The sequence below is a fragment of the Tachysurus fulvidraco genome, chromosome 21, assembly GCF_022655615.1.
Source record: "Tachysurus fulvidraco isolate hzauxx_2018 chromosome 21, HZAU_PFXX_2.0, whole genome shotgun sequence".
Classification (NCBI taxonomy): Eukaryota; Metazoa; Chordata; class Actinopteri; order Siluriformes; family Bagridae; genus Tachysurus; species Tachysurus fulvidraco.
The window spans coordinates 9,279,433-9,291,740 of record NC_062538.1 but is presented as its reverse complement, the minus strand read 5'-3'; the positions used below and the strand labels follow the sequence as shown (position 1 = coordinate 9,291,740).

Genomic DNA, 12,308 nt, shown 5'->3' with positions numbered 1-12,308 from the left:
TACTGAATCAGTGTTGGTGAGAGAAATATTAAGAGACTGGGTTTAATACCTTAATACCTTTTTAACAAGGACGATACTTAAATATTACAGTGTATTTTTCAATGATAGTCATGAGGTAGATAGAGGTATGTTTAAGATGTTTAAGCAGAGGTTTAAAAAACAGACGTGTATTCTCTGGAGGTCTACATTTAGTTCTAGCATCTTTCTAGCATCAGTGAACTCCTGTCATGTTTTTTTTTTTTTTTTTCATTTGCACTGACACAATGAATCATATCTCTGCAGCTTGAAGGATGTTCTCCTCTGTGAAGGCCTTTGAGGGGCAGCAGTATTCGGTGCTGAAGAAGCAGTGCATGCAAAGCGGGACTCTGTTTGAGGATCCGTTCTTCCCCGCTGTGGATGATTCTCTGTTCTATCAGGGGAACCGTATTGGCCACGTGCACTGGAAAAGACCTGGGGTGAGTCACTGTCATGAGTTTCTAACATCTACATTAGGTGCAGGTTTTTCATGAGAGAGAAGAACTTGAGTTCGATTGCTGTGTTGCTTAAACTCTCATTTAGAGTCCACAGTTGGTGAGCTGTGTTCAATTTATTCTCTTCCCATGGTGTCTTCCCCAAGGACAGAGGGCTTTAAAAGAGTGTTTGAGAAATGGTGCTCAGTTACATAAGGCATTTGATTCATGGCCATTTTTAGGTAATCTCTAAAAGTCCATTACTCATCTAATCAAAAGGTTTGACCTTTTATTATGGGTGCCAAAGAAAGAGGAATATGTGAAAGGCTCTCATTAAGAATCAGAGGTTTTTTATCTACTGCTGGGACTAAATGTTTATGGCCGATATTAATGATTTTTCTTAAAATATGACACATTTTCAAACGGTTTGTAACTTTTTTGTGGTTACTTTTGCATGTTGTTACCAGTCATATGCTGTAAATAATACGTGTAGTTAACACAGTAAAAGGTAGTGAAGCAAAATTCTACTGTTTACACCTAGTGTGATGTACTGTACTTCCAACGAGAACATAATTTAAATCGTAGATCAAGCCAGTTTTTACTGTCATGCCAAAATCCTCTCAGAAACCCTGTTAACTCATGTTAATTAGCTTGTGTTAGCAGTAAATATCACATGACTCAAAATCTTTTCAGAATTCCTGTCAAGTCAGTTTGTTTGTCAGCTAGTTAAGATTTAGCAGGAAAATTATAATTATTCTGGCAAAAAATCCAGAAATACTGTTGACTCATATTAGCTGGTGTTAGCAGTACATAAATATTACAAATGTGTACTAATATGACTAAAAAGACTCTCAGAAGACTCTTCTGTCATGTTAGCTGGTTAGGCAGCTAGCTAGGATTAGCTGCAAATATTGCAAACATTTATTAAAATAACAAAATATCCTCCTAGAAATTCTGTCAAGTTACAGTTTCAAAATTTACAAGGTTTTCTAAACATAACTACAAAATCCTCTCAGAAATTCTGTCAAGTTTGTAGTCAACTGAAAAAAATAATAATTCCAGCACAGGTATATAAATGTGTAAATAAATTATTTATGTTTTTGTTTTGTTTTGTAGTAGTACCAGAACGCCAGTCAGAGCAAAAATGTTTAATAACATAGCAGTACATTTTTGTATGAATAAAATGCTTCTGTTAGACAGTTTAGCCAAGCTAGCACTTAACACACTAGCAGGTCAATAAACGTATACAATGCAAACGTATACACATTAATGAGCCTGAAGCTAAAAGAAGAAGGAACTGTACATGCATATTGTTCATCTCAGCCTACAAAGCCCTGGGGCAGGCCGAGTGTCAGAACTGTCCAAGTCAATCATCCCTCAATCTCACTCCATCTGCAGCTCTTCTGTTCTGGAACGTTGCCCACTCTCTCACAAAACACACACACACACACACACACACACACACACACACACACACACACACACACACACACACACACACACACACACACACACACACACACACACACAGGGACCCAGAGTAGTGTTTTTCTGCTGCCCCATCATTATTTATCACTGCTAAAATGGAGCCTGATGGCATGGATGCCTTTCAGTTATGAACAATTGCTAGCATGGATTATCAGGAAATATATCAAAGATTTATTAAAAACAATCCTCTTTAAATCATGTTGACTCGTTAGCAAGTGTGAGCAACAAGTATTACAAGCATTTAATAAAATTACTGGAAATAAAACTCTCAGAAATGTTTTTTTTTTTTTGTTAGCTGTCTCCGTACATATTACAAAAGTGTTAAAATTATTAAACAAATCCTCTCAGAAATCATGTTAAGTAGAATATAAATACCAGTACCATTATGTGTATCTCTATCTGTTTACTGCTTACAAGGTCCACATTTGTTTTTGTATTTGTATTTAAACTAGAAGAAGACCAACAGATCTGCTGGTAAACAGAGTTGCAGAAAAACAGAGCTGCTGGAAGACATTTTTATGCACAGATTCTAACAACAGATAGCAATTAGCAGAACCTCTCTTTATAACTGCTTGACCAGATACACTGTAAACTTTCTGTCTAATTTGTCATAGAAAGTAAGCTGTTTTAAATCAGTAATCGCTTGCCAAAAATATTGAAGCTGCAACAATAGCTGTCTAAAAGATTTATTTGTTTATTTATTTATTTATTTATTTATTATGATTTTCTTAAGAATAACATACAGTATCCCCCCCCCAGTAAGACAGTGTTTAAGTTAAGTTAAAACTCATTTGTAAGTCGCTTTGTATACTTGCTATTTGTTATTTGACCAGGGTTGCCAGGTCCCACGTATATTGTCTGTAGATATAACTGTACTGCAAATCAGAAATTCAGAAAGTTCACTTATAAACCTGGCAACCAGCACTCTGAGCATCTGTGAGGTATTCTTTAAACCTTACTTTAAAGTAATATTCTCTCACTACTTTCTTTCATTTTCCTGAGGGATCTCAACATAGTCTAAAGCTTTTTGGCACCATTTTTCTTTGGATCTGTATTTGTATTCGTTTAGGACTCATTATGTGTCCTGTTAAAATAATGTAATGGTTTTTAGTTACACTGCTAATGTTAAGTCACCTTTTTAGTCATATAGCTAGAGTTAGCTTGCAAGAGGTACTACAAACTTGAATCATTAAAATAACTGGATCTCTCTCTCTCTCTCTCTCTCTCTCTCTCTCTCTCTCTCTCTCTCTCTCTCTCTCTCTCTCTCTCTCTCTCACTCACACACACACACACACACACACACACACACACACACACACACACACACACACACACACACACACAGTCACACACATACACACACATGCACACAGAGGACTGTTCTGCTCCAGAGCCCCAAACTGCTGCTTCTGCAGACCCATTATTATTTATCACTGCTAAAATGGACTCCGACAGCACGACTACTTTTCTCAGCTCTGCAGTACAATTCTGCTACATCTAAAACCTCCTCAGCACCAAGAACACAAGAAGAATTAGGGGAAAAGTGGTACATGCTGTACTGCAATAAGAAATAATTTTCTTCTGTGTGTAAGTGTATAAGTAGTCTCCAGAGACAGCTGGTTTAAATGGGCTGGGGAAAAGCCTTTCTTTTATTTAGAAGAAAAAATACATACAAATTGAAAAAAATTAGTACAAAGAAATGAAGCTGGACCGGATGTCCTTCTATTCCAGACTATAGATTCATGCAGCCTGTGGTGTCAGGTGAAAGATTTTATAAGCATTGGGGTTCATTTGTTTAAGTCTGCTTCTTTACCTTCTGTCATGTTTAAAAGGTCACACATTAAATACAATTAAAAGAGGCTAAACTGTTTGCTTCTGCTTATAAGCAGTAATAAAAGGTGCTGCATATCTGAGTTTCAGTAACAGTGTAAAAGTTTTATGGTTATAAAGAGACAGTAGGATAAAAGGCTCAACCATAATTGTGGAATAATGGTAACACTATTTTTACGTAGCCTGGACCCTTCAGACTGCTGGCAGAAGGTGTGGACCCCAAAGCAGCTTTTATTGTCTGTAAATCAACAAATCACAATTTGGCTTATTATTTCTGTGAGCTTTGATACTAGGCAGACTGCTCAAAAATGTCACACACTAGTTTTTCCAATTTTGCGTGTTGTTTTTGTAACATCTTCAGCCAACTGTTCCTGTGCATGATGTCTGAGGCTTAGACTATTGTAACACCGTAGAAATTTGTATTTATTTATGTATCCATTTTTTGCGTTTACACTTAATTTCATGACCCTAACATGACTGACAAGGTCTCCCTAAAATACTTGTCTTTATGAATTCAGAAATGTGGACATGTATCGAGAAGTTGTAGAACAGACTTTTATTTACAGACAGTGAAACTTTTTCAGAATCCTTCTGGACATTACTGGATGTTTGTTTTATTACTATGAATATATGCTAACTTCAAGCAGTAAAAACATTATACTAATTATATAATCAAATCACTACATTTTTGTTAAATGATTTTTGAAGGTGAAGCTCTAAATCCTTGTGATACACTGAACTGAAAGTGGAAATATTCTGTTAAATGAAATGACAGTTGTTGACCTGGCTAGCATGTGACTAGCAAACATCCTTGAATGTTCATCGATGGTGTCCAATTTAATTCATTTATTTAAATGGTACTTGGAAATACTTGGAATGAGCTACAGCTTTGAGCGCAAAGTAACACTTGAGTCCTCAAATGTGCCTACACAGAAACATCTAAATTGCATGGCTTTAAGTGCATAAATGGGTTTAAATACTCAAGTCATAGTGAGTGAGCAATAATGGCATAGATGATTACTTGCTTTAATGATGATAAACCCTTTTGAGTTCTCTTCTTGCTCTTTCTGTCTGTCTGTCTATCTCTCTCTCTCTCTCTCTCTCTCTCTCTCTCTCTCTCTCTCTCTCTCTCTCTCTCTCTCTTTCTGAGCTGGTAAAATAAAGTGAGGTCCATGTTTGGCACTTGAATTATGAATTGTCCACAAATCATGTTTAGCACTTTTACAACTGAACTAATCTCACCAGCTCTCATTTCTCTCTCTCTCTCTCTCTCTCTCTCTCTCTCTCTCTCTCTCTCTCTCTCTCTCTCTCTCTCTCTCTCTCTCTATCTCTATCTCTCTCTCTCTCTCTCTTTCTTGCTTATTTTTCTCTCTCTTTCCTGTACATGAAAATCTTAAATAAAAGGTGAAGGCCTTGTTCACACCAACAAATACATCATTTTATGTATTTTGCCATTCTATCCACACATCCATTGTGTATGCTCAACATACCACCATTTTCATGTTTCAATGTAGAATCTATAGGAACTGTGCTGAAAGCGTGTCCATATAAAATGGGGTTTAAGTGTGTTAGGAAAAAATCAACAAGAGCATCGTGTGATGTATTGAAAGTGGAGAGAGAGAGAGAATATACTGTATGTATTTATTCTCCTTTCATCGACTAGATTAAATAAAAATTTACACAAATGCAGTGGAAGAAACAATTTAATTATTTATTATCACAACAAAAACATTCTCATTACATCTAGCTTCTAATAGAGATGGAAAATAAAGTAAAATACAATACAATGCAATATTTGTAATATAAAAAATATTTTTCCCCCTTATATTAATAAAGGGTGCCAATATTTGTGGAATGCAGAATGTTGCATTTTGATAATAAAGTAGCTCTAACTTTTGTATGGACTTCTGCCTCACTATTTTATTCATGTTGTTTACAGTTGTTAGATAAAAAAATCTAGATAGACAAAAATTATGTGTATTACTTCCTAAATCTCATCACAGCAGGACCAGCAATTATGGCATAAGCTTTTTTTTCCCCCTCTCCCGCAGCAAAGAAAACAGCAAGACAAAATAGAGTAAAGACTGTTTTCTGCTTGCCACAACCAAGAGCTATTTTAGCTGTTTGAAATGTAATAGTAAGAGATGCTTAGCAGCCTGTGGTACTAACCAAATATTTGCAAGGTGCTATGCATGTATAATATCAAAGCAGAACATTCCCATCAGACTAGATGTAGAGCCAGACGAACCTTCTACATTTTATCCCTTTAATCAAGTAGATGGAATGAGGCTTACGTCGGCATTCTGCTGTCGTCTCGTCTTACACTGTGCTCAGGAGAATAAAGTCTGTGCACATATAAAAATGAACCCTCTCCACTTATTTTGAGCAATAGATGAGAGAAGCAGGACATGAGGGTCACAGCCGGCTAGATCCTCTGTAGTCAGGGTTAAAATGGGACTTCGATTGGTTTGGCTTTCTGTTTCAGCTCTCAGAAAAAGGCCTAGCAACAGCTCAAGGAGCACATCGGTTCATCACCGAATAGAAGACAGCAAGAAGTTCTGGATCGGTTTGTGTGTGTGGGTGGTGTGTGGGTATTTGTGGGGGAGGAAGGGGTGTGTGTGTGTGGGTGTATTTGAGTCTGGCTCGTGATGAGGAGGAGGCTTTTTTGAACAGAATCTCGAAGATTAATCCAAACATGTTAGAACTGTTGTTGCATGCTAGTGCGTGTAGATTGGTGGACGGATGCCTTCGCAGCATTGGGGAAGAAAGCAGGCTTGTTAAATGTACTTATTATGAAAATACAGTATTTCCAAAAAGATGAAGCTAATTAGCTGCATGACAAAATCCTTGTACTGTAGCACAATTGATTCCATCCTGATACGCATTTGTAAGTGTATGAAAGAGCACGTTCAGTTACATGGGTTGTATGTCATAAACTTATCTTACTAAGCCAGATTAGTAAGAGACTCATTCAAACTTGCTCTCAGAGGCTACAGAGGTCGGAGTTGATCACGTGATTCAACTGAACCGCTAGGATAATGAATGTCCATTTTATGAATTGATACACAGATTTATTTATTTTGTATTTAGTTGCAAATGAATCTTTGTCAGTGGCTGTTACTTGAAGTGTGTAGTCTGATGCATTATAATGATTTAATCTACATTTAACTGCGCTAATAAAATAGCAGAATCATAATCGCTAGTTCAGGAAGCACCTGTTAAACACTTCCCTACTGTAATACAAAGAGAACAAAGATACTAACTTTTATTTCAGGGAAGAAATGAACCCTTTAGCAGCATACAATATATGTGCAAAAGTATAGGGACAGCTAACCATCGCTCACTATCGCTATGTTCAATGTTTGTTGAACATCTCGTTCCAAAATCTTGTACTACTGTACCAGGTGAAACAGCATTCACACTTCCAGTCTATCAGGTTGTCAGTTGTTCTTCCATGAGCTGATTTTGGTTATAAATAGAGATGTAGGCAGTGCAGCTTTCAGTCTAATTGAAATGTCTTTTAACAGTAACCAGACTTGATGCTCTTCTTGTGTTTGAGATGCTGTACTTGCAAAAGAGAAACATATTTTAGTCAAAGAATGTCTGTAGTTCTGTAGAATGTACTGTGTATATAAAAGAAAATGTTCAAACGTCTCCAGTTTTTCCAGATCATCCTTTAAACCTCAACCTGTTAAAAAAAAACATTTGTTTCCTCTGTGCACTTTTAAAGCTCTGCCTTTTTTTTGGGTTTTTTCTTCAGCAGACAAAACATCCAAGGATGATGTCAGGGTTCTGCGGTCCAGCCATCCTTTACAGCCTGGTTAGGAAAACGACACGTGCCCACTAAAATATAAATCATATCTAAGCTTTTATGATGAATCAGAGACCATCACTGCATTACTGTCTCACTCTTCTTCTCGCTCGCACTCATTCATTTTCCTACTCTTCTGAAATCGTGTCTGAAACACAAGTACACTATTGATCATTAATTCAATGGGAAAGCTGTAAAGTGCTCAGATGGGCTTTTATTATATTTTGGCTAAGTCCATCAGAAATGAAGAGTGATGATTGTCAGAAAGGAAAAAGAAGATGCTCAAGTTCAGTTCGTTTATTAAGCCCGGTCAATAAAATCGACCGTTTTTAAAGCTTTGTGATATCTACTGTGTTAAAATAAGCCTGTCCCAAACTTCGCATTAAAACTAGTATCTACAAATTAAATAAGGGAAAGAAAACTCCAGTGAATTTTCTAGTACAAATTTCATTGGAGAATTTCTATAAATAGAACAAATAAAACTCTAAAGAGTGTTTTGGCATTCCTCTGTGCCTTTTTTTAAACAATTTGTTAATTTTGTTATTTTTATTTTATTATCTGTTTAATACTTAATATTTTATACAATTTTACAGACCTTTACTTTACTTTAATATTTACATTAATTTTATTATTTAATGTGTTCCTTCCTTTTTCCTCTTCTCCCTATGCCTGTAAGTGGTTGTGGGTGGGATGAAGGTGTCACGAACACGGGATAGAACAGACCCAGATGCAGGATGGCGAAATGAACAGGGTTTAATAACACAGGAACACTAAACATGACACGGACTAAAGACAGGACAAGACAACAGTAGATTCCGTGCTGCACAAGGCAACACGGCACAGTTAAATAGACAGGGAAATTACAATGGGAAAGAGGTGTGTAGAAAAAGGAGGAGCAGACAAGGGCGGGGCAGACACATGACGAGAAGCGTAAACACATGCACGTGGCCAAAGTCCGGGGTGAGAACTGACAGAAGGAGGGCAAGGGTGAGATTTGTAGGCTTAGGATGTACAGGGGTGTTTATATTTTTAGGTCTGCAATTTGTCGTTTTCAATGTTCTGTGAAAAAAATGAATAAAATATTTAGGGAAAAAAACTTTTTAGAAAATGACATTTTAAAAAATGCCTTATGATACGTTTGTTGGCAGTGCAGAAAAGTGCCTCATGGAAAAGCAGCCTTAGGGATGATTGTTTAATAAAAAGATGTCAGTACTTTTAATCAGCTTTATAAATCATCATAAGTATGCTTTCATGCATTTTTTGTGTGCGCTTAAGGGTTACAGTATTTCCATTTGAGCACAGCTGCCTTAAAAGAAAACCATCAAAGCAGCATCACTGTGAGCAGACGCCATTATGCTGCACTCACCTCCACACAGGACAGAAAATCAGTCATGCAGCATGAATAGAATTGTAAATATATAATAATAGTAAATGTGTATGAGTGTGTGAAATAGGAAAACCCCATAGAGAATGACTCTCGGCTAAAAAAATAAACGTCTGGGTTTTCTCGTGACATCATCACACGTTATCTTCACTCTAAACAGGAATGTGGTGGAAAAAGAAGTCTGTTTATTGGCTTATATGATACACACACATTGTGGGGCTGCTATGTATGGTGCACCTGCTGAAATCTGGGAAGCGGTTCAAATAGAGGAGTGTGTGTGTGTGTGTGTGTGTGTGTGTGTGTGTGTGTGTGTGTGTGTGTGTGTGTGTGTGTGTGTGTGTGTGTGTGTGTGTGTGTGTTTTTGAGTGTGCATGCTTGTGTACCGTAAGCGGACTTGCCCAAGCATTCTATTGCAAAGGTCCGGTGTTCAGAGTCAACCATAAAAGCTTAATTTTCCTCCTACGCTCATTTGGTGAACCTCCTGGGAGTGAGTAGTGAGGGTAAATGAGCTGTAGCCACACACACACGCACACACACACACACACACACACACACACACACACACACACACACACACACACACACACACACACACAAACACACACAAACACACACACACACACACACACACACACACACACCCCAAATCTGCACTTTGCCTGCTGTTTCTCTCAGCACCATATCCCTCACAATGTCTCTTTCTCAGCCCTGGCCTGAGCGTGTCCCTGCACTGATGACATGGGCAGTAAAGAGCATTGCTGTTCATTTTTCCAAAATGTCCAGAGTCCTGAGATTTAATTAAACACATGGTGTAGGTTGATTGGCATCTTTCAATTGACTGTGGGGTGTGAGTGTGTGTGTGTGTGTGTGTGTGTGTGTGTGTGTGTGTGTGTGTGTGTGTGTGTGTGTGTGTGTGTGTGCTGGGTTGGTACTCTGTCCAAGGAGTCTTCACCCACCAATAGACTCCAGGCTCTTAACGACCCTGTGTAGGATACGTGATTCAGAAAATGCATGGATTTTAATATATATAAATGTAGAATCCATATCATAATGCTTATAACTATATAAGGGTTTGGGGATGAGAGAGATGAGAGATAAACAAGTGAAATGAAACATTGTTGTCCTGACAATTTCTTTGCTCAAACTGTTCAATTATAATGATTACAACTTAATAAAGCATCATGATGGACGAGCAGAACCCTGGAACATCAGCAGATGCACTCTGACCAGTGAGAGGACAGTTTACTGTCATGTGGCAGTGGTGGCTCAAGTTGTTGATCGGAGGATCAGGGTTCAAGCTCCAGAACTGCCAAGCTGCGAGTGTTGGGCCCTTGAGCAAGGCCCTTAACCCTCTCTGTTTCAGGGGAACTATATCATGGCTGATCCTGAGCTCAGACCCCAACCTACAAAGTTGGGATATATGAAGACAGTGTGCTGTAATGTATATGTGACAAAAAATAAAAGGCTTCTTCGTCTATGTGACTTGCATAAGTACATCGTGGTACACTTTTGCATTGTGAAAGCAAACCGAGACAAAGTGAACAGTCTTAAAGTGTAACAGTCTGAAAACATCCTGAAAACCTTTGTCGTCTTTCTGTTTTTTGAGAGCTGAAATCGGGTGGACTGTGGAGTCTAGACAACTAGACACAATTTATTCTTCATTTTCTCCCCCCATTTCATCTCAGACTTTTCATTTCATTGTTTCCTTAATCCAGTCTCGACTGCTCTCTCGTGTTCACACAGCTGCTGCTATTCCTCACTCACTGTGCTCTGTTCACACATTCATACTTTTTGACTGGTCGCTTTTGTCTCTCTCTCTAAATCAGGAGCTGTGTGATGATCCGCACTTGTTCGTGGACGGGATCAGCGCTCATGACCTGCACCAAGGGCAACTGGGAAACTGCTGGTTTGTGGCGGCGTGTTCAAGCCTGGCCTCGCGCGAGTCTCTTTGGCAGAAAGTAAGCTTTAGTGAAGATTCAGTTCCACTGGAAATTCTGTGATGTTATTCTCTATTTGTTTATGAGCTGCTTTTGTACATGACATCTTCTAACACTCTTTTGCCTCTTTTTCACCAAGACAGTTTGAGTGCTGGTTCAGAGCCAGAGCCTAATTTAAAATCAGTTCTTTCTTTTTCGACACCCAAAGCAGCGGCTCTGAACCAGGAAAAGTGGTTCTTAAGTAGCACCAAAATGTTGCTGGTCTACACTTAAGAACTGCTTGTGTCAGGGGCTGGGGGCGGGGCTACTGTGACCAACAAGACAAAAGAGAACACCGTTAGTGCGTTTTTAAATAGTTTTCAATCAGGATTCGCTGTGTTTGGATGCAAATGTAGGTTTGCAAAGCCATGAGAATTAATAGTAAAGCAACATCCGCCATTGTTGATGTTGTGTTTGCTGCTGCACTAACGTTGCTGTATAACGTTGTATACAGTGACGTAAGACTTGGCTCTGTGATGGCTCTCTCTCTGGCTCTCTAGCCCATGGAAAGGCAAATCGGTTCTTAGAAGGCTAGCCAGTGGAACCAACTTCGAACCAGCACCAGCACTAGCTCTAAACAAGCACCCGGTTCTTTCTGGTGGAAAGGAGGCATTTTATGATATAGAAGTATAAAGAAACTGAGACACTGAATTAGACATATTGAATGAACTGTAATCAGGTTAAATATTCAATTGTTTTTCTTTCAGTGTGATTAAAGGGTCTTTTTTCAGGATAATGAATGTTCTTACACAGTAAATTGGTTTCCCCGAATCTTTTAAATAAACAAGAAACATCCATTCCAGTTTTCACATAAAAGGCTTGCTTATTTAACATATATCATTGGTTAAAATGTAAAAGATATTAAAATTGATGATACCTACTAAAGCATCTCTCTGTCTTCTGCATATATGCATCCCTTCAGGATGGATAGAAAAGACATTTCTCTCATCTTCTCATGCTTCGTGTATGAATTGTCTGTGTCTATTCTGCCCACACAGTCTTAAGTCAATGATTACTTGTTGTTCAGGAGAGCGCTGTGGTGTTTGTACATAAGGTAGAAGGTTCAGGCTATGAATACGAGGCAGCTGGATTTGTTGGATCGAGTTCCTGTATATTTTAGTCTTGATATTCAACAAATATATTGTATTGTAAAATCTTAAGATCCTGAACATTCGACCAAATCCATTTTTGTGTTCTACAGCAGTCTGATTGCTGATACAGGACATTAGTTTGGAAGAAGCTTTGCTTCAGTAAAAGGTTTGTTCCCTCAACAGTATTAGCTTCCAGCAAACTGCCTCACTGAGTCAGACGTGTATTCACTAGGGCTGAATTGTACAATCATTTAAGGAGGAATGATGAGAGTTTTTTAT

The 12,308-nt window shown here is 38.1% G+C and overlaps 1 protein-coding gene across 4 annotated transcripts in view; it reads left to right on the top strand.

Moving 5' to 3' along the window:
• The window catches only part of capn5b (calpain 5b), a 43,983-nt gene that overhangs the window by 6,636 nt on the left and 25,039 nt on the right, over positions 1–12,308 (top strand). For all 4 annotated transcript variants that reach the window (XR_003438696.2, XM_027134198.2, XM_027134197.2 and 1 more), the window contains 2 exons: positions 283–455; positions 10,789–10,920. Coding sequence is in view for 3 of the 4 variants with exons in the window: in XM_027134198.2 (XP_026989999.1) it covers positions 291–455; positions 10,789–10,920 (297 nt within the window). In the remaining variant the exon portion in view is untranslated. The remainder of the gene's footprint in view (positions 1–282; positions 456–10,788; positions 10,921–12,308) is intronic.